General features: G+C 36.6%; 1 protein-coding gene and 1 long non-coding RNA gene across 6 annotated transcripts; one reads left to right on the forward strand and one right to left on the reverse strand.

The window, feature by feature from the left end:
* Positions 1-251: 251 nt before the first annotated feature.
* On the reverse strand, positions 252-2,701 carry LOC137475851 (uncharacterized). Its single transcript, XR_011000098.1, has 3 exons — positions 2,517-2,701; positions 1,134-1,184; positions 252-453 (listed from the first exon to the last, which is right to left on the reverse strand). It is a non-coding gene; the product is annotated as an uncharacterized lncRNA (long non-coding RNA).
* C1H18orf63 (chromosome 1 C18orf63 homolog) lies at positions 2,043-16,461 on the forward strand. 5 transcript variants are annotated; one of them, XM_068193605.1, is made up of 13 exons: positions 2,043-2,234; positions 2,882-2,960; positions 4,411-4,467; positions 5,801-5,912; positions 6,868-6,909; positions 7,857-7,933; positions 9,340-9,449; positions 10,096-10,192; positions 10,290-10,375; positions 10,947-11,130; positions 12,429-13,505; positions 14,490-14,606; positions 16,174-16,460. In XM_068193605.1, exons 1-13 carry the CDS (start codon positions 2,101-2,103, stop codon positions 16,231-16,233), a joined length of 2,232 nt encoding a protein of 743 aa, XP_068049706.1. In that variant the 5' UTR covers positions 2,043-2,100; the 3' UTR covers positions 16,234-16,460. The 5 variants fall into 5 exon arrangements, with proteins under 5 accessions (XP_068049706.1, XP_068049717.1, XP_068049728.1 ...); XM_068193616.1 differs by having other exon boundaries at positions 16,177-16,458; XM_068193627.1 differs by lacking the exon at positions 4,411-4,467 and having other exon boundaries at positions 16,174-16,461.
* Positions 16,462-23,291: the final 6,830 nt, after the last annotated feature.

Genomic DNA, 23,291 nt, shown 5'->3' on the forward strand with positions numbered 1-23,291 from the left:
GTACGTTTCCTTTTCTCTGGTCTCAGATGTGTTCCATGGCTTTTTCTGTATTTCAGACCAGTATGGGTCCCCACATCCCCCTGTCACGGCCATACACAACGTGGGTGCCTCAGCAGCAATAACCTCGTGGACACACTCAGGCGTGATTATAGGCTGGATTTGTGGGGGTTTTTTGTAGCATAAAATTTACCCAGCGTGACATGTCACCCTTCCTGAAAGCTGGTGTTTAACTTCTGCTCCCTGAACCTGAGTGCAGGACAGCTGTGTACTTCATTGAATGTCACCACCATCTTCAGATCCTGCCTCAACTTTTCAGTCAGCCTGACAGTAAGAGTAGGTACTCTCCCTCCGATTGGTGTTGTGCCCAGCTTTAATAAGGAGGTTCTTCATTCCGACTTCCAGGCTGTCACTGAAAATTGCAAATACTGCTGCCGAGCTCTGGGCTTTAGTTGCCTGTTCAGACAGAAAAGACAGGGATAGCCATTCCCTGAGTGATGTTCTGTTCAGTTTAGCAGGAGCTCAGGTTTCAAGTTCACGTGCTGTGATTATTGGCATGTAAAGGTACGATTTCCCCCACACACGTAAAGTGCTCTTGTACAGAGGGCGGTTGTGTTCGTTTCCGAGGATTTATAACCATGTTTATTTCTTAACGGGCAGTTCTGTGTTAACTGCTACTTTTCTCTTTATCCTCTCCCCTGAAGGGAGAAGCCTTTCGCAAGCACTCTGTCCCATTAGCTTTTAAGATGTCTGGGAAGATTTAACTTAGGCTTAATACAGCAAGTTGTTTCCACAGGGGAGTCATCCTCAAACAGCAAGCAGGGCACTGGAGCATTGCAGCATGTGTTTTACAACATCTCTGCCACAAAACCCCCCAATAAACATTATGAAAGCCTCAGACTCAGGCTTTCTTTTCCATGGTTGCAAAAGGACGAAATTTTTTCTCATTTGTTTAAAATTGAGCTTTCCCTTGAGCTGTAGCTTTTGGAATTCTCTGATGAAGTGATAGTCTTGCCTGGCATTTAAAAAAACCTTACTTTTCATGACTGATGAAAAAAACTGAAATGCGTTTTCCTTTAAGGGTAAGAAAGAAGAAAGCATTATTTTCTTTTAAATTACATTTATAAAACACTCACCTTGTGATTTTTCTTGGATATGATGGAGGTTAATCTGTTTAAAGTGTTACACTGTAAAGAAAGCAAAGCAAAATCAGAACAGCAAAGTTATCTTTGACCTTGTTCCTCAAAATACACTTCCAGTTCATAATAGTTTTATCACAATTTACAGAATTTCTTTTCAGGTGAATACCTGGTGAGTTCCTAAAATTTGGGATCAAAATATTTATTGCTGTCTTCATTGTGCTGGTGAGATCATTTCCTAAAATTTTTTTAGGGTTTGGAGAGGGGAGAAATATTAAACCAGCTTTTTCTGGTGTGCAGTGTTCGTTCCTGGCTTTCTAACTACGTGTCTTTCTTTGAAATACTTTGAATGAAAAAGATGCTCCAGTTAAAAGGTATATTTTTGTTCAAGTAGTGAAATGTTAGATTTTTTTTTTCTGTCATGAATATTCTACCTCATTACACTGTGCCTGGCCTGTGCTGCAGGGCAAAGGAGCACACCACAGGCACTCAACAAGATGGGTAATATGAGTTCATGTTATCCCCATTCACATGTAATTTGTTAGTACTGCATCAAAGAGTCATATTCTTAGTCGGAAATTCTTGTTCTTTGGGTTCTTTTTGGTGTTTTTTATGAAGTTCCAAAAATGACAGAATTCCATTGCATGTGCTTTGTTAATATGGCAAGGATCACACATGTACTCTGTATTCTTTTGTCCTTGTCTTTACTCTGAATATTTTGGCTCTTGCAAATAATTATTTTTTCAAGTATAATGAATTATATATACAAAAAGGATATTCAGCTGTTTTAGCTGACCAAATTATGTTGTATTTTCTCTATATTCTTAATCAAGAGATAATTGATTATTCATTTACCTAATAACATATAAAGTTCTGTAAACAAATACCTACCTGCTTTACAAAAATGAATTATTTTTTTTATTTTAATACCCAGGTGCTGCATCGGGGCAATCAACAACATACCATGAATAGCACCAGACACCAGTCTCTGTTCTTTGTCAGTCTGCCTGAGCTGCAAAAACTGTGTGCTGCTACAGTAACACTGAGTTCTCAAATACGAGAAACTGAGGCAAGGACTACACAGATAAAAACTTGCAGGTAAAGAGTTTTGAGGACTATTATTTCCAGAAGCTGCTAGTGGTTGTTATTCAAATATTTTATTAGCTGTACTAGAATTAACTGTAATAAAATCAGCAAAATTCTTATCAGTGGCAAGAGTACAAAATTGTTTAAAATAGCTTTTTTTTTTTCTTGGGCAGGGGACTTGCTTGCTATTGGGGAACAAAAAAAAATTCTATTTATGTTTTAAATTTCATAGGCTAAAACTAATGAATCCACATACTTCAAAATAGTAAATGGTTATAATTAATCTGTGTTTACCTGCGAAGCTGGAGTGCTTCACGTAGGTTGAGACTAAGTGGAAAGACTATTTGGAAAGCAGATGTAGGCTCCTTAGCATTCACCAAGCATTATGTTATTCCCTTTAAAAGAAAAGGGGAGAAATGAGAAATTCTGCCAAAAGGAACACTTTTGGAGAGCTCCATTTGTGTGCCAAAAGCCTGTAATCTTTGTCTTAGACCATTGTGGGTCATCTAGAGCAAGTAACTTGGACTAATCCAATTTATTATACTGAACCAATGGAAACTGATTAAAAGTGGAATGTATTGTGTTTTCAAAAGGGAAGGAAAATAAATTTAAGCTGAGAAAATAAAACATTTTTAATTTCTTTCTCACATTTTTCATAGACAATTATTATTCCTGTATGAAGAGATCCTTTCTGCACCTGTTATGGGGACACTGAATCAAATTTCGGTTGTGATGGCGGTCAGTATCACTGTGTAAATAAGTATCTGTAATTACAGACTTCTGTAGATGAGCAGAGTGCACCTCACTTAAAAGAGAGAAGTAGCACTATGTTTTATTGAGGTAAAATAATAATTTGACAGAGTTTGATGGGTCTGATGGAATTTAGCAAGGTTTTAACAGTGTTCTGTCAGGTTAGCAAGGTTTTAACAGTGTTTCGGTTCATAAAACAGGAAGTTTGATGCCAAGGTTTTCCTTAATAATTACACATGGAAGAACCATGAAAAGGAAAACTGAGTTAGAATGACTCAGAGAGAGACCAGAGTAAAGAGATGTCAGGTTCTGTGGAGACATGAGGTTCAGAGTGGATGCCTTTTTGGAATTCCTTTTTGGAGCCTATGTGTGGCTGTATCCAATCTTTGTCTCAGACTTGGTCAACGGTTCATGCCTAATGGAATTATCCCTACAATGTTTATAGTATCTGAGTAGCTGCATGGACTAGTAATTCTTCATAGCATGAATTCAGCATGCTTTCAGTCACTAACTACAAATCACAGGTAAGGGGTATTTTGACCTTTTGTAAGGAAGGTTCTCTGAATTTTCAGTATGGAATCTTTAAACTTGAGAAGAGTCCCTGCTCAAAACAGAGTCACCTGCCATACAGGCCAGCTGTCGTACAGTCTGGCATTCAGGGAGTGCTCAGATTGGGCCCATCCTGATTTTAATAATTAAAGGGTGGAGAAGTAGGCTCTTTATCAATAGTATAGGCAAGACAGGTGTCTTTGATTTAGTGCTGATAGCTCTTTCTGTACTTTGGTTATCTTGTACTTTTGGGTTTTGAAAACACCTTTTGAAATATTTTTCAAGACACCTTCACTCCTTTGTAGATGAGCCAGGGACTTTCCAGCTTGCAAGTTCATCCCAAAGATGTGAGGCCTGTTGCTTCTTGGTCAGTCTGAACCAAAGTATGTCTAGGGGTCAGTTGTATTTGTCACACATACATGTTATGTTTCTCTAAGAAGTGTTTTGTTTGAGGAGCAAGGATAAGTAAAAATATTTCATTTAAAGCAGACTTTTTTTTGTGCATTAGCGGTGTAGGGCAACTTAAGTCCATTGCTTTTTTGATGAAATGGCCTTTTCAGATGATGAACCAATCTGTGGGATGAAATGGACTCAATTGGTAAGGTACCACCCAATTCACAAGATAAGAAGCAGGTGCAGAGTGCTGCAACTTTGTTTTGGGCAGTCTTTGGCTCACTTGACTTGCTTGTGAATGTATCTTTAGCTAGAAATGAGATTGCATGATGACAAATGCCTGAGCTGATTTTAGTTTTCTCCTTTAAAACACAAGATAAAATGTTTGCTTAACTATTCCCTTGCATGATTTTCAAAGGCAAAGTTACTGTCGTACCAGAATTTAATTTATGCTTAATGCCAAAACCTTGATTTATTTTTTTATTCTTATTTTTAGATACCATTTTATGAATCAGGAATATGTCAAGCCTATGTAGAGAGACATGGAGCTACTGTAAGTGATGAAATATGACAGAGTTCTTTAGGCTATTATACTTGTCTGCAATTGCTGTTGCCAGAGATGAGTGTTTTTCATAGGCCCTGCACTTTGCACTACAGAAGCCAAGTTTCAGGGTTGAGAATTCTGCCCAATAGACAAAATGTGTCCTGTGAACTGGGGCATGGTAAATACAGTTTGTTAGACTCAATAGTTTTAAGAAGTTTGTGAGCGATACCTCTAGATTTCTCTGCTGCAGTGGCATCCTGCTCCTGCTCAGAGGCATTGGGGACTGACCTTGAGACATCCTTTGGGCCACAGACCTGCAGCTTTCCTGCTGGTATCATGCCCTTCATCCAGCGGGAATGTTCAGGTAGCTGAACTGTCTCCCCATTCACCTTTGGGTTTACCCAGCCTGTACAGGACAGTCTCAGGGAATCCAAACAAAAGCATAGGGAAGAAATGGAACACCTGAGCTTAACAGCCGATATATTTTTAGACCATTATGCATATGATTTACTATCTTCTAGTATGCAACATCTATGGAGTTTATGAATGTACATGTGGATGCACTAAAATTGGTGAGTCAGAAGACTGATTGTAACCAAAGCCAGTAGCTCTCATAATTCATTTGCACAGCCAGCTGGGTGTATCTTAATTTGTTCCAAATAGTGCAAATGCATATGCAGATTAGTAAGACATACACGGTTCAACTATGCTTACCTTACAGAGCTGTTTATGTTGATATGTGTAGGTGATGTGTCATTGTTAGGTTTTCCAACACCAAGCAGTTCCTTGCAGGAATCATTAGAAACATCCTTCTGGAGGTGTATTACTTAACTCTTTTTAACCTGCTGTAGTTAGTTTCTTAACTAATGCTGATGATCAAGAGAAAACTCTTCAGGACAGGCAGGCAAGTAGAGCTGTAGGGTGAGCAAAGCTGTGTTTATCTACTGTGATTGCCAGAAAATGTCTCTGGTCTTGACTCTGACAGCAGAGGTAACATCAAGCTTTGGATGTTGTGCCTGTTGCCTGGAGGGAGTTGCATATCTAGTAAAGTACTCCAGAGGGTTCAATTAATCTTTTCCCCAAGTCTATTAGCAGCTCTGTGAAAGCATTCTAGGAACTGTTATGCACCTCACTTTTATGGCACATGAAATCCAAATGCCGACTTCAAATACTGTGCAATCTTCCTCTTGAAGTGGATAAAAGCTAAACATGTGTGACACATACTAGCATTTGGCCCCAAGATGAATTAGCCGTATATTTGCTTAAATTTTGACTGAGGCCTTTAAAAAAATCTGTTAAATTATTAAAAATGTATGTTTCTTTTTGTCACTGTTGTTATTAGCTGAAAGCACCGCAAACAGTTACTCCAGCCCTTCTCCAAACCTGTCTCTCCTACACACTTACAGCCAGGCTTGCACCCAGATGGAACAAGGCTGGTCATCTCTTGGTGCAAGGTATTTGACTCACTTTGGTCAAGGATCAGGCATTTAGTTTTCAGTTCTTTATTGTAGCATTTATTTTCCATCATTTAAATTCCATAATTAGTTCATTCATTATAATAAATTGTTTCATTCCTTTATCGTATTACTTTTTTTTTCTTTATTTAATCTTTTATTGTTTTGTTATCCAAGTTAAACGACTCAGTATTCTGAATGGACATGATATTCACCTTTTCGTCTTCTTCTTTATCTTTATAATATATCAAATGATTATGTCAACTGTATGCAATGTACCAGATAAAACCAAATATTGTTGGACAGAGAATGTCTTCTGAAAATTTGGCTGGTTTTTTTGAGTCATGCTTTCAGCAATGACACTTCTGCACATGATTTGTAGGCTCTTCTAAACAGAAGTAGTTTTCTGTCAGACCCTCTCCTTCTACCAAGTTCTCTCTTTTTTGGATCATAGTTGCTTTACCTGACATCTCTGCTAACTCCTGTGTAGTATAAATGTGAATTACCAAAGTATAAAAAACTGTAGTGTGCTCATAATAATTAGAGCAATTGTATACATAATTTCAAATATGTGCTGAGAAAAGTGTGCATGTTGTTATCTTATTTACAGCCACAATAACAACAGTATCCTGTTCTCAGTATCTTCAAAATATATGGTTATCAGATTGAAATCAGCTGATTCAGGAGTAGTGGCTGAAGAAGAGGGTTAGGAGGAAAAAGTGATGTATAGATTGCTGCCCACTAATATACCTTTACATATCTTTCTTTCTTATAGATGTTAATGAATCAGTGAAAAGTTAATTCATAGAGGGGATTTTATCTCCTTGAAAGGAACACACTTTCTGTATTTGGGATAGACACAAACAAAACTGTGATTTCTCATTTTCTTTTTTTTCACATAAAGACTTTAGACATACGGTTTAGAAAATAATGTCTGTCTATTCTATTTATTAAGGGAAAGACTTTTTGTCTCATTCAGGAAGGCAAAATGCTGTTGGTAAGTACAATATTCTGTTAATGGCAAAGTTGAGAGAGCAAGGTAAAGTCAAGCACTTTCCTACTGCCATAATCTTGGTATTACCAGCACAGGGTCTTTGGTTTTCATTCTGAAATAACTTCTGTCAAAGTACTCTTGGTGGCAGGTAATGTTCTGTCTGTAATAGTTGTCAGCTCAACTGAAAAATTACTCACAAAGAAGATAATTTTTATACTATCAATCTACAGACGTAGACTGATATTTGCCATTTTGAAGTTATAATTATTGCAATTAAATGCACTTGCCTTAAATTAAGAGTCTTGCAAGTGATGTGAAAGTTCTATAATAATAGATAGGAAAATGAGCTATGGTGACTGTCCAGAATGTACTGTTTGCTGTTCACAAAAGTGAAGTCAAAAAGCATGCTGGTTAGCTATTGCAAAAATTACAAAGTAGTATTTTTATTCCAGTATAAAAGTTAAAGATTACATTTGGTGATATTGGAGCCTAAATTTGTAGCAGAGATATATGTTTAAGAACTCAGAACTGAATGAAAGTTCTGGAGGTGTGTCCATAAATGCTTGCCTTGCTCATTTAGTCTTTCCTATTGACAACTCCTGGATGGAAAATACTGTGCTGAATGACTCAGTGCAGCAAATGGTTATATGAACTACATTTCCTTTGAAAATGGTGTTTGTTTGTCAAGGATATGAGGATCAAGCACACAGTTGCACAGCCAGCCTTAAGTATCTGAGTTACTATATGACACTAATTCATTATTATTTTTATTTTTCACAGTTAAAATGCACCTAATTTTAATTTCTGTGCTGAGAAAGTCTAGCCTTTTGATTTTCAAACACAGCATTTTGACTAACAATTACCTTAAATAAATATTTAGGTAAACTTTCTGCCTAAGACATGAGCTGTAATTCAAAATAGGGCATTGTGCTTCTTTTTTTTCAATTTAGTTATAGACCTCAATGTGTCAGAGAGACAGCTTTGCATCAGTGTGGAGCCTTGCTCAATTCGGCTGCCACCCCCTGAGGTATAAGCCAATTATATTTTCTATGTCTGTGTTTGTTTTATTAGTCCTTATCTTCTTTTCTGTTAGGTGACTTCCAGTTAGCATGGAGGGCATAGAAGTGCTTATTTCTGATTGCATTGAGACATTAACCATATTCCCTGACTATCTGCACAGGTTATAAAAGCTTAACATCCGTATTGTATCTGTATTGACGCATTCTAGCAAGTGTTGTAAAACTGAGATTCAAAGCTAAGAGAGCTTTCAAAAATGCTAACAGAATATAGCAGTGACGTGTCTTTTTGACTCTAGATTTCCTTCTAGCTGTGTTTTCTAGAAAGCTTTCAGTCACACTGTAGTACACAGACAGTTTTGAGTAAAAACAGAGCAGCTACAGGTGAGCTGTAGGTGCCATGTTCAAGGTCCCTTTATATAGTTATTATGGAATCTGCTAAATTTCCATGCAGCTTCCAAAATATTGGAGCAGCTAGGACTATGCTGCTTGTAAGTTTAATTTATACATTGTTTAAGAAATCACAATTGAGGTTGAAAACTTATTATCCTTTTTGACAGCCATGCCACCTGTGGTGAGTATATCCATACGTGCAGGGCATATTTGTCAGGCTTGCTGGTTTCTTCTAAAATAAATATTTCTGATCCAAGCTCTTTTTTTGTTGAAATAGAAAAACAGGATTTCTTCTGAGACCTGCTTGGGACAGCATAAATATTAAAGCTATGTATAAGAAGCCAGTTCCCAAATTATATAGACCAATGATAGAAAAGATCATGATGTGGCTTTATTACCAGTTTGATCCTTTCAATACTCTTCTAAAAAACAGAAATGGCTAGATTTTCTTCTCAGTGAATAAATGCAAACCCTTGTAGATTATAGAAAGATAAAATGTTTCTCAAATCTCTGTTTTTGATTGTTCCCTACAGTCAAATTCTGACACTGTGAAAAAGTGTGGTGGTTTTTGACTTCTCAGAGGATGAAACTGCATGTCCCATTAATTCTGTTCCTTGAATACTTGCACATGTCTAGGCAAAGTGACACACACAGTTACTAGAATGTCGAGCATGGGTATCTGATTTGAACTTTTTAAAAATGTGTGTGGAAGTGAGACAGCTCTCAGTTTGAGAAATTCCTTCTATACTCACATTAAACCATTTCAAATAAAGTTTTAATCTCTCTGATTTCAATAAACTTTAAACCTTGTACTTGCATTGCTTGTGGAAGTGTAGGCTCTAACATAAGATAGTGTGCAATTTGATGATGGGAATATCTTCTGAAATAATTAGTCTCTGAGAGCTGATGAAAGAATGATAATATATCAAGTTTAAGTGTATCATGATGCACAATTATTTTTGAAGATTTTAAATTTGCACTGCTGTAGAATTATTTGCAAATAAGCTTTCTTTTCTGTTTTAAGCTGGGAGATTTTGATATTTCAGCAAACACCGTAAAGCTGTTTGACAGCAATGAAAACACAGTTATTCAGCAACATTCCATACTAAGTAACTGGTGCTATGTTTTGCCAAGGTAGGAATCTGTTCACATTTCAGCAGAAACAAACATTTCTTGAAATGTTTGCCCTACAAATTGTGAATTTGATGCTAATGATAAGAACACTTCTGTTTTGCAATCTGTTTTAAATTCAGGCATTTGTTGTTTTTATTATCTCATTGTTAAGGAAAATAAGAAAAATTAATCAACAAATCATAAATTACACATTTAAATACTATTTCAATTTACTAATCTTTGTGCTACTTATATGGTATGCAAGAGCATCAGTTTTTCTCAAATACAGTTTTACCAGAAAGTCGATTTAAAGAAAAAGTATTTCAACCTTTGCCATTAACTACTTTCATTTTTATCTAATATTTTTCATCATTACATATAGATGTAATGATGATATTTGCTTTTATTCTATATCCACTGCTAGCGAGTGTTGAAGAGAAATGTCACTTGTAGCTGTCACTTTATTCTGTACCATACTTCAGAAAATATTGCTATTGTTATGTCATAAACTTATGAGCTAAAGGTATTAGTCTTCAAAACATAAAAATAATATCTAAATACTTTGAATTCCAAAAATAAGATCTTTTTTTTCCCCAAAAAAACCAATATATTTTCAAGTGGATTTTATGACACCCTTTCTAAGCAGCCCTTCTTTATCCATACACAGCATGAAAATGGGTCAGATCATAAACATCAGCCACATAATTCCTCCAGAATCTCCTTTCCATTCATATAAGGATTTTCAAATGCACTGGAAGAGTCTAGTAAGAAACACATACATTGTTTTCATTTTTCCCTCCCTTTTTTGTTTGTCTATTGAGTTTGTCCTTGTAATACCTGTTTTTATTTGGTTTATCTAAGTATGGATATATTCTTCCTGAGGATCTTGAAGAGACAAAAATATACTTGAGTATTTACTTCAAACCAATAGGGGAAAGGTTCTTCACGTATCCTTTCAGAATGTATTTGTTATGTTTCCTCTCCTACAATTCTAGCAAAGCTCTGCTTTTCATTTTTGAATGTGCCAGATATCCTTCTTTCAGAATTTCATAGTAGTCACTATAGAGGTGTTTTAATAGACAAATTGAAACAAAATGTTTAGTCAAATCTCTGTCCCAGTATCGAATAATCGGAAATCAAATAGAGCAGTTTATATCATGGCTTCCATAAATGTGATAATGCCACTTTAAATGTGATGCAAAAGAAAGTGGTGTAAAAGAAAGTCAAATTGTGTAAAAATGTGACCAACAAAAATTTCTTTTAAAGAGAATTTTCCTGCCAGGAAACACTAGACTAAGGGTTTCTTATATTGAGTAATCTTTGCTGTTATAGGTTGGCGTGGTATAATTGTGCTGAAGTCCTGTAACTCTATAAACTTCATGCCCATAAGAAGTTAAGTGCTTTTGTTCATCTTTTTAAAAAACATTTAGACAAACTCATGTTTTCTTCTCAACAAAGATGATTAATAATTATAGAAATATAAAGAAACTTGATATGCATCCTTGAACACTTACTCAGGTATCCTTTAAGTTGCATCCGAAGTCAGCCAGTGCAGTATTTCCCCAGAACAGATGCAGAAAGTGTAGTGAGCTCTTTTCTTTCTGACATAAAGAGCAATTTTTCACAGCTGTGTGGATTTCCAGTAAAGATGACAAGTAAAGCACTTTATGCTACAAAGGAACTCTCCAGGGCTTCGGTGCATGTAAGGCTTTCTTTATAAACATATTAATGGCACATTCTTTTTCATTGCATGAAGTGGTCTTTATCATATTCTGAGCACAGTAAGGGTATATAACTATGCTTTTCACAACAAACTATCAATCCTGTAACTTTTAATTATCATGTAAGTAAAGGCTACAGTATTTGCCATTCTAAAGTTGTTATTAACATTATAAATGCAATTAAAAACTGATTTGGTGTTAATTAGTTGCTAGCAGTATTTGCAATTCTGTAGATTTTTTTTTTTTTTTTTACATTTGGATAGCCAGAACTTTCTCAAATCTCTTCCACAGTAATAAAAACAACAGTAATAACAACAATAATAACAGGTGAGGCACTGGAACAGGTTGCCCAAAGATGTAGATTCTCCATCTCTGAAAGTGTTCAAGGCCAGGCTGGATGGGGCTTTGAGCAACCTGGTCTGGTCAAAGTTGTCTATGCCCATGGCAGTGGGGCTGGAACTAGATGATCTGTCAGGTCCCTTCCAACCCAAACCATTCATGATTCTATTATTATTGTTACTAGCAGAGTAGTAGTATCACAATTTATTTAAAAGTAAAAAAAGAGGACTATGTGGACATAAGCATTTTAAAACACTCAAGCTGTAATATTTACTCCACATCTGGTGATGAAAAGGAGGCAAGTAATCAAAACTCCTATAATTTGAGGTTGTGACAGAGGCTAAGGCTCAAATTTCTTTGGTAGTAGTGTGTGAAAGAAGAAATGAAGTAATTAATTCTGAACAAATAATAGTGACAGAAGTTGCAGAGGTTCTAAAATACTATAATCCTCTTTCAGAAAGCAGTTTCTGTTTATGTCTCTCCAGTGATCAAAGATAGAATGGGTCCTCTGTGTCATGTGCAGTTTTATAGACATCCAAACTGTCTTTTGCTCAGAATACAGATGCTCTTAGAAGTCTTAAGAGATGAGGAGCCCTGTCAGTCAAACCCTCTGTAGAACTCCTCAAAAGGGGTAGACATTATCCAGTTGGAAAGCACTAAACCAAGATAATTACTATAATTTAAGTCTTTCCTTCTGAGAAATACGATATTCTAGCATGGTTTGTAAACAACAAACTCGGGGATGATAAAAAAAACCCCTTAATTTATAGTGACAACTAAATATTTTTATAAAATATAGTCATTCTAATCCAAAACACAAAATTGTATTCTTATATGTTGTGATGTCTATTAGGTTGATACCATATAGCAATGCATTAGGTGGCACTATTAGATCGTTAAATGCAGTTTATTCAATTTAGCAGCTCTTGATGTGTTGCAGGAAATAAAACCTAAGCATACAAAATTGGACGGTGAGATGGTTTGTGTAGTATCTCTAACGCAGGCTCCTCCAAGAAAACCTAGTTTGCCTGGAATTCCTTCACCGTGCAGTACGGAAAACAGCCACTGGATGGAGCGTTTGATCAAAGAGCCAGGAGCAAACAGTTTTCCCCGTAGCAGTAACCGTGCAGGAGGGGTTAGCATTGAAGCAACAGAGAAATCAATGAGCAGTAAGCAAATACCAGGCGTTCCACAGTTACCAACTGCAAAATCTTTAGGAACACCTGTAAACTCAGCCTTTGAAGCCACGCTCCCAAAAGTCAGCAAAATTATACCAATTTTCAAAGGAAAGTTGATGCAAATGAATGGAAAGATCACAAATCAAAGAGATAGGAAGAAAAAGGAAAATGCTGAAAGGCATTCACCAATAAAAAGTGTGGCTGTTTCATCTTCTATGCTGTCTGTGCACAAATCCAGCATAACTCAGATTTTCAAACACATTCAAAATATGCCAGTCAAAACTCCTACTGACAGCAGCGTGCTTCAGGTAAAAAACATGAAGACACACACAAAACATGGTACACCCATATTCCAATGGAAAACCCAGTCTAGTGGACAAATGGCTAACTCTGATTTTTCTGAAAACTCAGCTTCAGGTGGGAATCCAAGTGAAGTCAGTCACAAAAAGGCAAATTCTCCGGTCTTTCTTAAGAATTTTGGGCCAGTGCTGCAGAAATCAAACACCAGTCCACGTCTGAATACGCATGAATCTATTACTTCCAGTGCAAGAAGGGGGAAAAAGTTTACAAGTCAAAATACTGCTCAATTTCTTGAGAAACAACACCAGTCAATGGAAGTGCATTTGCAGATTTGTAAATTAGACAGTGAAATGACAAATTCCAGTTTGTCACTGCAACAAACAAAGAGATCAAATAAAGGATCTGGGTTAAATATTCATGAATCTCTCTTCAAAGATACAGTGTGCATGGCCAAAAGTGAAGAAAACAAAGCAGCATGCCACTCTAAGGACTGTACTGCAGAGACAAGCAGTCGTCATTCCAAACCTAACTTTGAACAGGTAAAGGGCTCATTCTCAATACTACTCACACATTCAAAAACAACGTTAGGCAATAAAGAGCATGACTTTCATCGTGTTCTACCATCATTCTCAATATAGTTTTCTAAAATTTACCATATAACTTAATGTTTTCAGCCACTGCTGCTTTTTTTTTTTTTTTTCTGAAAGGGAAGATGATTTACTGTGTTTTTTGAAATAAACACTTCCTTAATTTGAGACTTTTATGGTGGGGTAATTAGTTTTCCTTTGTTTTAGACAGTTTATCCAGGTATGTGTGAGGTTAACATGGTGACATTTTTTTGGTGTTCAGTCTCCATACAAAACCATATTGATGGAATAATTCCTTCCTCCTGGAAGGAATCTCAAACTTCATCAATTGTGTAGTGCTGACAGCACTTGTGTGTAAGGCATTGTGCTGCTAGACAAACATGGACGTTTTGCAAATACAGGTTTAATTGTAGTTTCACAAAAAGCACAAGTTGCAACAGAAAAAAAATCCCTCTGGTCAGGAGGAAAAAATCCTCAGTGTGAGAACAGCTAGTCAACTACTAGAACAAGTTGCAGAGGGAGGTTTTTGGGTTTGCTAGCCTTCCATATTCTCAGATTTTTACTGAATGGGACCCAAAGCAAGATGATCTATCTTTGAAGCTAGCTCTATTTTGAGTAAGAGTTATGATTAGGTGACAGCTAAAAGTACTTTACCACCTAATTTTTCTGTGCTTCTCCCTGCATTTCAATTTAAAAAATAGTTGAGCTGATTTCAGTGTAATTTTTACGAGGATTATATTCCATATATTTGGTACATGAATGAAATGTCTTGGGCTTATCATGTTTTTCATCTATACAGTGTAATTTAGTGGGTTATCTCAGCTTTGTGTGATGAGAGCACCTTTTGAAAAAGCAGGGAATTTTAAAAGTTTGAGATCTTGTTCAAAATGTTGTGGGGTATTTTTCTAATGAAGGTATAAACTTCTGTGCTTTAAGATGATTACAGGGAACAAGTATCTGACCTGTGAAACACTGACCTCAAAACCGACTTTGCCAGTCAAGGAGAGCAACATGGAAGCATCTGTAAAGAAAAGTTGTGCCAGAAGAAGACAGGTAAACCCCGCCCCCCACACACACACACACATACACTCCTTAATCTAGTACAGAAGGACCTGAATTAAGAGACAAAAAAGATATTTAGAAATGTTTAGTATGTTCCAATTAAAATGGGCAGGCTAAGAAATCTTACTGACCTCTCTGGATAAAATTAACCTTAACCAGGATAAAAGTAACAGTTACCATTGGGTATGATACTGTCACTTGAAGGGTTCATTTAAAATGTTTGTCTCCAGCAAAAGATGCTACTGAAATGTTTAATGATGTTACTGTTTCTGAAGCAAATTTTCTGATTCTACAGAAAAGTTCTATCCTGCCCAGTATAACTCTGGGCATTCTCAGTGGCTCTGTGAAATTTTCATCTCAAGGACTTTAGCAACATGCTGTGGAAATTACTTTTTGTTTAGTTATGCTTTTAAAGCCAAGTACAAGGCAATTCAGGATGTTTTAACTGTAATTAAAGGAACACAGTCTGTGCTCTCCGTGCAGATCAGAAAAGGCCAGTGTAGCAACGCCAGGGGCCTCCTGCAGGAACACACTCATACCCCAGAGCTCGAGCTGCAGCAGGGAAGAGAGAGGAGTCTGTGTGGGAAGAGCCAGCCCAGCTGCTCTGAGCTGGCCCCATCCAACTGCAGCTGGGAAAGGCCCTTCCACAGGGCCACAACCGAGTCAGTGGCTACAGGCCCAGCACTGCAGCACTACAGCAGTAGAGTCACTCTCAAAAAGACAAGAAATACAGCAACTAAAAATAGCTGTTTATAGGATTAACAACTTCAGGGGTCTGGGTTTTGAGGGGAGACTTTCACCACAATATGAATTAATGAAGTCCTTCGCCTGCTCCTGGGAATGACACCAGGGCTTGTGAGCATGGAGAGCTTGTAGCTGCTCTGGCAGCTCTGTTGGAATGGGGAAGGGGCACTGTCCTGTCCTAGTCAGGAGCCACAAGTGCCCCATGCATTCCTCACTCTCCAGGCAGGCTGTGAGTAGTACAGGTACCTGCCTGAGCCCTGCAAGCTACTTCTGGGAAGTGTCAGGACACAGCAAGTTCTCACTGTCACAGTGCCACTGCAGTGCTGCCACTGCTGGACTCAAGAGAGGTGAATGTGCAGCTCTCAGGAAGTTTTTTTGGTGTGTCAGGAATAGAAAAGAGGCTTGTCTGTTAATTGGGGTCAGGATGGACTCTCTGATGCTTATTGGGCTGATTCCCCCTGTTCCCCTATTAAAATATAATGGTGCTAATTGGGGAGAGTGCTAAAGACATCTCTGAAGAAAAGGCCTTTGTCATTACCGATCATCAGAAATGATAGCTGGTTTTGAAAGTCATGGTTATCAACATATAAAGGGTATTTTCAAAGCAGCCATGTTCCTAATTATTTAGCCACAGTGTTTATAAACATACTTCAAATTATTTATATTGGAAAACAGAAATTTTTATTAATTACTTCTTATTCAACTAAGAATTTCACTCAGAAACAACTTTTTTTAGTTGAACTTTTAGCTTAGTATTGCTGCTTCATTTGCTCTATTGGCTTTTGCCCTTTTCTGTCTGTCTTGGTTTTGTAAGCAGAAAGAAGAAGGTTATTCAAAGTTAAAGAGAGCCAAAAGAAGTAAAACTTCTACTTAAGATGTTCTGGAGCATTGAAAGAAAACTCTGGGTATGTTTATTAGAAATTTAAAATATTTTCTTTTATTAAAACAGTATTGCATGTCTGTAATAGTTCCTGCGCTTTTGGATCATGATGATGGTATCAGCTGTCTACGAAAGAGTCACTTTACTATAGAAATGGCTTCTAGAGTAAACTGATGGGGTAACTGAGGTAACTAAATTGCAAAAGACACTAGCAAATAAAACACTGTGCTTTTTTGTGAAACGAGCTATATTAAAAAAAAGGCATTTTGTACTTCCTAGAACTTGGAGTTTGACATAAATTTGTCAAACCATTTTTAAGTGGCTCATTTTTCTCTCAGATTAAAATAAACCTGATTTTTGGGCTTCGAAGTTTCCCTTGAATCTGAGCTGAAGTTAAAACCAAAAACCATTAAAGTGGAGCTATGTATATTATTTGATATCATTACAAGAAATGTGTCTAAATGCTCTTGTATTGCTGAGATCTAATCACAGGACAAAATTGTCTGTCATAAAAACTGAATAAATTTAGTTTTGTTACAAGATATTTCAACCCACATTGTGGGTGGTTGTCAATAATAGTCTTGCAGGATAAAACAAGCTTGTCCTTTGAACGTTCCTTTGAATATCAAGAATACAGCATTAGGACATAGTATGAGAAGCTCACCAGGTTGAAGGACCAAATGCCTATCACAAGTTATCAGTAGTAAAACGTGCAGGAAAGGGTAGCCTATGCAGTTAACTGTTTCAGAGGTTAATGGAAGTATATTTATTCAGATTAAAATATTGATGTAAGCAAGATGGTCACACAGACAGCACAAAAAAAAAGTATATTATACAAAGCATATAGAAAGAGAAATAAAGATGCAAAATATAAACTACGTCTTTTAACCTGGCTTTTAGCTTTAATGGAAGTGATAGCAAGTAGCCAAATGTGCATTTTGTCTCAGAGATGCACTTTGTGTCCTTCCTTTCCTTATTGGGATATATTTCCTCCAGTGAACAAATATATCAGTTGTCTGCTTTTCCTAAAGAAAGTCTCTGGTATGGATGGAAGCTTTCCATCTCTGGCCTTCACACTTTGATATTCATCATATTCCATCCCTGGGTTTAGCATTTCATCTCTCCTGCTTCAAGCCAGGCAGTTCAGGTATGATCCTTCTTCAGAGGTGATCTGTTCTAGTGATCAGCACAGATATCCACAGGTCCAAAGTCTGTGACTTTCACTGAGGACTGATGAGCAGAAGTGGTGTTACTGTGAATGGTCAGAACTTTACTTTTTTAACTCTGTTTTTTTTTCTTATTTATGATTAAATGCCACAGCATCACATTGATCATGGTAGACAGTGCTTAAACCCCTGAGAGAAAACAGTGTTTTCCATACAGTGTTTAAAATATGGTTTCCAAGAATCCCACTGGTAAGGGTTCTTCCATTGGTGTTGATGATTTAAAAAGAAAACTAGAGCTAAAACAACTTCTGCTGTTGGACTCTTGCCTACAGTTTTGGTTCTGTAAATCTGGACTCTAAATTCCTATATTATGGACTACTACACATGCATTCAGAATGCATGTTTTCATTTGAACACTTGGGAATTACTTGTGAGTTTTCCAATTTACTGTGTAGCAAGATTTATGTGTGAGAAGTCCTTACACTGGAATTCAGTGATGTAGTCAGCAGAAAGGACTTTGTTTTATAACTCATGACAAAAAAAGCATTTTTTACAATTATCTTGCAAAAATGGTTAGTTTTTATGACTTATGTGCCAAGTTGCACAGCCTCTTGGCTTGTCCAGGAAATCACAGCATAATCCTAATTTTTTTCTTTGTTTTGTTGGAGTGTGTTAATAAAGCAATGTGACAGAAGTATGTAACATTTTAAGAAGCTGAACATTTGATTCTAACACTAACAGTCTCCATGCTTAGTTCCTTATTAATAAAAGTCACCCTATCATTTTCAAGGTCACAAACTACTGTGAAAGAGAAATTTGTTTTCTAAGACAAATCAGAAGAGCAGAGTTTCCAAAGCACAGCACATACTACTACAGAAAGATGTTTTTAAAGAAGCATTTGCAGCATTGCAATTGTTGGTGGAAGAACAGACATATTAAAAATGTCAGCTCTGAAGCTTCCAAGCTTTTTCCACTGATCTGCAAAACTCTTCCTGTTGTTCTGCTCCTGTGTTGTAGTGAGATACTACTGGCCTTTGTTTCAGTTGCCAAATTTCATTGAGCAAATGAGAAGATAGAAATTCATCACAGACAACAACAATAGCAGGATTTCACCTGAAAGTATTTGCTGTTATTACTGTAAGGATATTAAGGTAGTTAAGGTAGTAGTTCCTCACAATTGGAATTATAAAAAAATTCTCAGCAGTCTTGGGCTGAGATCTATTGGACTGTTTCTTCTAAAAGGTGCATCTCTTAAGCCTACATTTAGGAATTTATCTTATAATTTGAAGCTATTCTGCAGAAATTTCAACAAAGCTGTCTTTCAAATGTTTTCTTCATGTGAAATAGTAGGCTAAAATAATATCTTTCCTATGTAGTGAAAATATTTGGCTTCATTAAAAAAAGGACTCTGAAAATGTTCAGTCTTTCAATGAAAAAGCAAATTATTTTATGATGGGGGAAAATATCCTAATCAAATCTAGTAGCAGAAATAACCTTTGGACTGTGTACATCAGTAGGTTGTGGGTACCTCAGTACCCAAAAAAGAGTTGCTATTGTGATTTTTTTTCTGTTATCCTGTCCATTTTCTATTTCTATGGGATTGATTCGGGTTAATACTTAATTTATTTTATGGTTGACCATTTATAAATGCTAAAGAATGATATCTTATGATTCCATCTCTTACTTTCTCATAGAGTTAAGAATGTAGTTTAGCTGTCTAACCTCAGCCAAAGGTCAAGAAGGTGTGAATAGACTTCTGCAACAGAAGTTCCTTCTTCTGGCACCAACAACATATTTTGAGAGCTTTAAATCTAAAAGGCCATGATCTAAGAGAAAGAATAAATATCCTTTATGCATATATGTGTACATATATGTGCATTATACCACATAATTATGATGGAGAGAATTCTTTCTTGTTCTGTATAAAAATGCAGACATTAAATTTGAATGCCCTGAACATAAACTTTGTAAACAGAATGCAAATACAGATATGGGAATACAGCAATGTTTTTTTCCTTCATATTAGCCATAGAGTTCTCAGCTTTTGTTTTCTTCTATGATGTAAATTTTTTCTATGTTTTCCTCCATTCAGGTTCCCAAGAGGGAAGTAACATACTTGAGGATCTCTGAACTTCATGTATTTTGCTGTTTGTCATTGGTAGCTGTTTCTGGAAAAAAATTTGAGGGTTAAATACAGTCAAGTATCATCTACTTCTTCAGACAGTTCAGGTTAATAAGCCTCTAATGCATTTGAAAATTTAACTAAATTGTTTAGTTTTTGAATCACATTATGTATGTCCTACTGCTTGCTTACACAGTTAATCATTCTTCCAAATTATTTTGTTGTTTCTAGTCGTGTTTTTAAAGATAAAATATTTAATTCTTTGTTACAGTGTCTGGGCCAGTTTGATTCATCAGTAAAACATTCCCAAATAAGTTTTCCTTGTCAAGTTAAATGATTGAAAAATAAACAATTTTATTCCTACGGGAATATTTTAAAGGCTGGATTTGACTCAAGCTGCATTAATTTTTGTTGTATTTTTTGATGACTTTTCAGATATGAAACTGCTCTGTAAAAGATTTTTTAAGTTTAATTGACAACCCCATTCTTCAGAAGCTCATAGAGAACCTGTAGTTGCCCTTTGAATAATTTTATTGTTATAAGTGTGACTTCAGTGACCTACTTTGACATGCAGAAACAAATATATACACGTATATAAGATTGTTGCCTCATAATCACTGCTTTGAAGTGAATGCTATTATGTTACCTGGAAAATAAGAACCCAATGTCACACTAGCTCCTAAACTCAGATGTTACAGAACTATAGTCTAACACTTGTTTTAGACATACATTTGCAAATCTTTTTTTCTAAAGGGCTTGATACAATGGGACTTTATGCCCTTCATTAAACTTTTTTTTTTAGGTTTATATTGCAATAGCTGTATTTCTCTTCACTTCATTTTTCCAGGTTGGATTTTGTCCTACTACTATGGCAATTTTTGTTTTGTTTTGTTTTTTTCTTGACTGGTGACTGTCAACATAGCTCTAATTTCATGGTGCCAATGTTTAAAAGGAAGTGAGCTCTTCAGCAACATGTCATTTTCTCATACATAATATAAAAAAAAAATCAAGCCAAGACAAATAATAAAAGAAATTAGTGCAATATGCTCAGCAAGAAATCAAATTATATTTACCCTTTGTCTGGAAGCTGGTATACAAGGCTACTTTTCAAATGCTCTGGTTTAGTCACCTTTCATAGGTTTAGCTGTATGTAACTGATCTTTTTCCTGTCTTACATGGAAAAGCCTGTAGATTAATTGCATTTCTGCCATGCTATATAAATTAGTGCTTTGCCTAATCTGTTTCCTGTTGTTGCTTTTAAAATGCTGCTGGTTGCCAACATTTGTCTTGTATTATCACAGAAATAATTTTGCACTATTTTTGCATTTTTAAATGTTTACTACATTTTGTGTTATCTGTTATAAAACTGAAAATATAGAAAAATGTATTTATCTCAGCTCCAATGTGTTCCATTTAAATAAACTATAGAGTTACTCCTCTGTGCAAAATTGCCAGCTACTTCCTGGTCTAAACTGTGGGGAAGAACCTTGTTACTTCACCCCCCCCACCCATTCCTTGTAAATGCATGGGAAGGTGTTTATAGTGAGCGGACCTGCGCTGGGTGCAGGAATGGTGGTGGTGGAAATGCCACTAGTGGGAAGGAAGGAAGGAAGGATTGCTGTGAGTGCCTTGGGAGGATTTGGTGATGCTGAAGGGACTTACTCTTCACTAGTGGTGCTGCTGCCTTACTTTCCACTGTTTATGTGTAAGAGCCCACCTCAGTTTCTGCTTTTAATCAGTTCTCACTAACGGGGCAGAACACCCTCACTTCTGTCAGGAGCCAGAACCTGTCAAAGCAGAGGAACCCTCAACGTCCAGGATCACATGGAGCTTCCACATGTGATATCTGCATGCTTAGTTTCTCAAGATTAAAGAAACACACTACTCCACGGGTCCCAAATATACAAATGTACATAGGAACAAATGAAAATGTAAAAGGTTAAAACAATTCCCAGGTGTGAGAAGCTGGTGAAGAGGTCAACTGGCAAAAATTATCACTTGCCCATTGACATCCAATGGGTTTTATAATGTTTTATAGCTTTGCCATCAGTTCTCAAAATATCTGATTCTATATCTAAGTCAGTTCAGATTTACATTTGCCAAAGCTTTCTTTGGCCTCTGTATTAGAGGATTCAGCAAATATTTGTTGGGTTGAAGTATTCATGATGAGTTCACAATATTTAGTAAATATCCATTTCCAGAGAGTGATCTTTCCTCAAGTGTATTCCTAAGCTGACACTGTTCTTATCCTCCCTCGTCTTCACAGATGTAAGCCAGAGGGAATTTTTATGTACTTTAAATTGGCGTACGCTCAAGCCTTCTGTCAAATCTCAATTTAAAAGTTTACAGATTATCTTGTAGGTGCTTATAACTTCAGGGAATCTTGCTGTTTAGTTCCTTTGGTGCCAGCTTCATACCAGCTTGTGGTTCAAACCAGATGGTTTAAAAAAAATCCACAGATTAAGATCTCTGGAAGTATTATGTCACTCTATCACAAAGTAACTTAGCAAATGCAGCACTTTAAGAACTTTGGGCTGCGTGTTTTCTTGCACCAGCATGATCATCCTACCTTCATGGAGAACCAGGTACTGAAGAATTGTGGCATATCCTGAACTAGCTCAGGAAAACATCTTATCCTAGCCCTAAAAATTATACAGTATTCTTCTGTCTCTGCAAATCTGAGTGGTTCTATTGACCCATGCACAGCACAGAGCAGCAGCTCAACCTCTCACTTAAAAATTCGCAGCCAGGATGAGCAAGTCTGTTTTCCCTCAGATTTGTGCAGAACTCAATGCAAACGCTGTACATCTTATCCCCCCAGGGTAGTGCTAGAATCTGGAACAAGGCAGTCCAACTTTGCTGGAAAATATGTGAAAACTGTTTGCAAAGAGCTTACAGATCCACCAGGAACACACACAGATTCTTGCAACCATTTCTTATTGTTCAAAACAGTGACCACAAATTTCTTATTTAACCCAATATGTAGAAGAGATTTAAGCTTGTTCCAGTGGGAGAAGTTCAAAAGTATTGAAGGCTAATATGTCTGATCTTCTTGCAGGAAGCTCTTTGTCTGGGATTAAATAATCACTTTCAGAGAGACACTTCTGTTCCATGGTGTTAACAGCTAAATACGTGTGTATGTTTATACATAAACATGCACACACATCTGTGTGTATTAGAGCACATGTGAATATGCATATACATACATATGGCTGTGCTTCATTAGAGATGTTTAAAAAATATGCTGAGTGTGTGTCATGTGAAAAATATTATTCTAGTACAGACAGTTCAGATTGGGCAGCAGCATTGGGAAATAGGGAAGTTCCCTGTTGCCAAGTACCAGGGGGTGGTGCAAGAGGGATAATTTTCATCTTGTTTCCCTGATTCCCCTGTCCACAATACAAAACTCAATTTGCAATGACAGGAGTGGCTGTCAAAGTTTAGCAAAAAAAAAAAAGTTTAACTGTACTGAGCTTAATTAAATACTGTTAAACCATCAGCTGGTATCTAAATAAATCAACAGTAAGAGAAGTGTGCTGGTAGCTGCAGATTGCAGCATGGTTATGGCATGAAATCTTGGGTGATGCCAACTCAGTAGTGAAGGTAAAACTTTGACTCTTCTCTGTGTGCCAGGACCTACCTGTTCCAACACTTGTCTGTGCACTGCAGGTACCTGGGAGTTGAAAGTGGTCACCTTGGTGGATGACCCAAATCTGAACTTCAACATAAATAAACACAGAGCATGTTGTTACGTGCTTCTCAGC

This window comes from Anomalospiza imberbis, chromosome 1, assembly GCF_031753505.1.
Source record: "Anomalospiza imberbis isolate Cuckoo-Finch-1a 21T00152 chromosome 1, ASM3175350v1, whole genome shotgun sequence".
Taxonomy (NCBI): Eukaryota; Metazoa; Chordata; class Aves; order Passeriformes; family Viduidae; genus Anomalospiza; species Anomalospiza imberbis.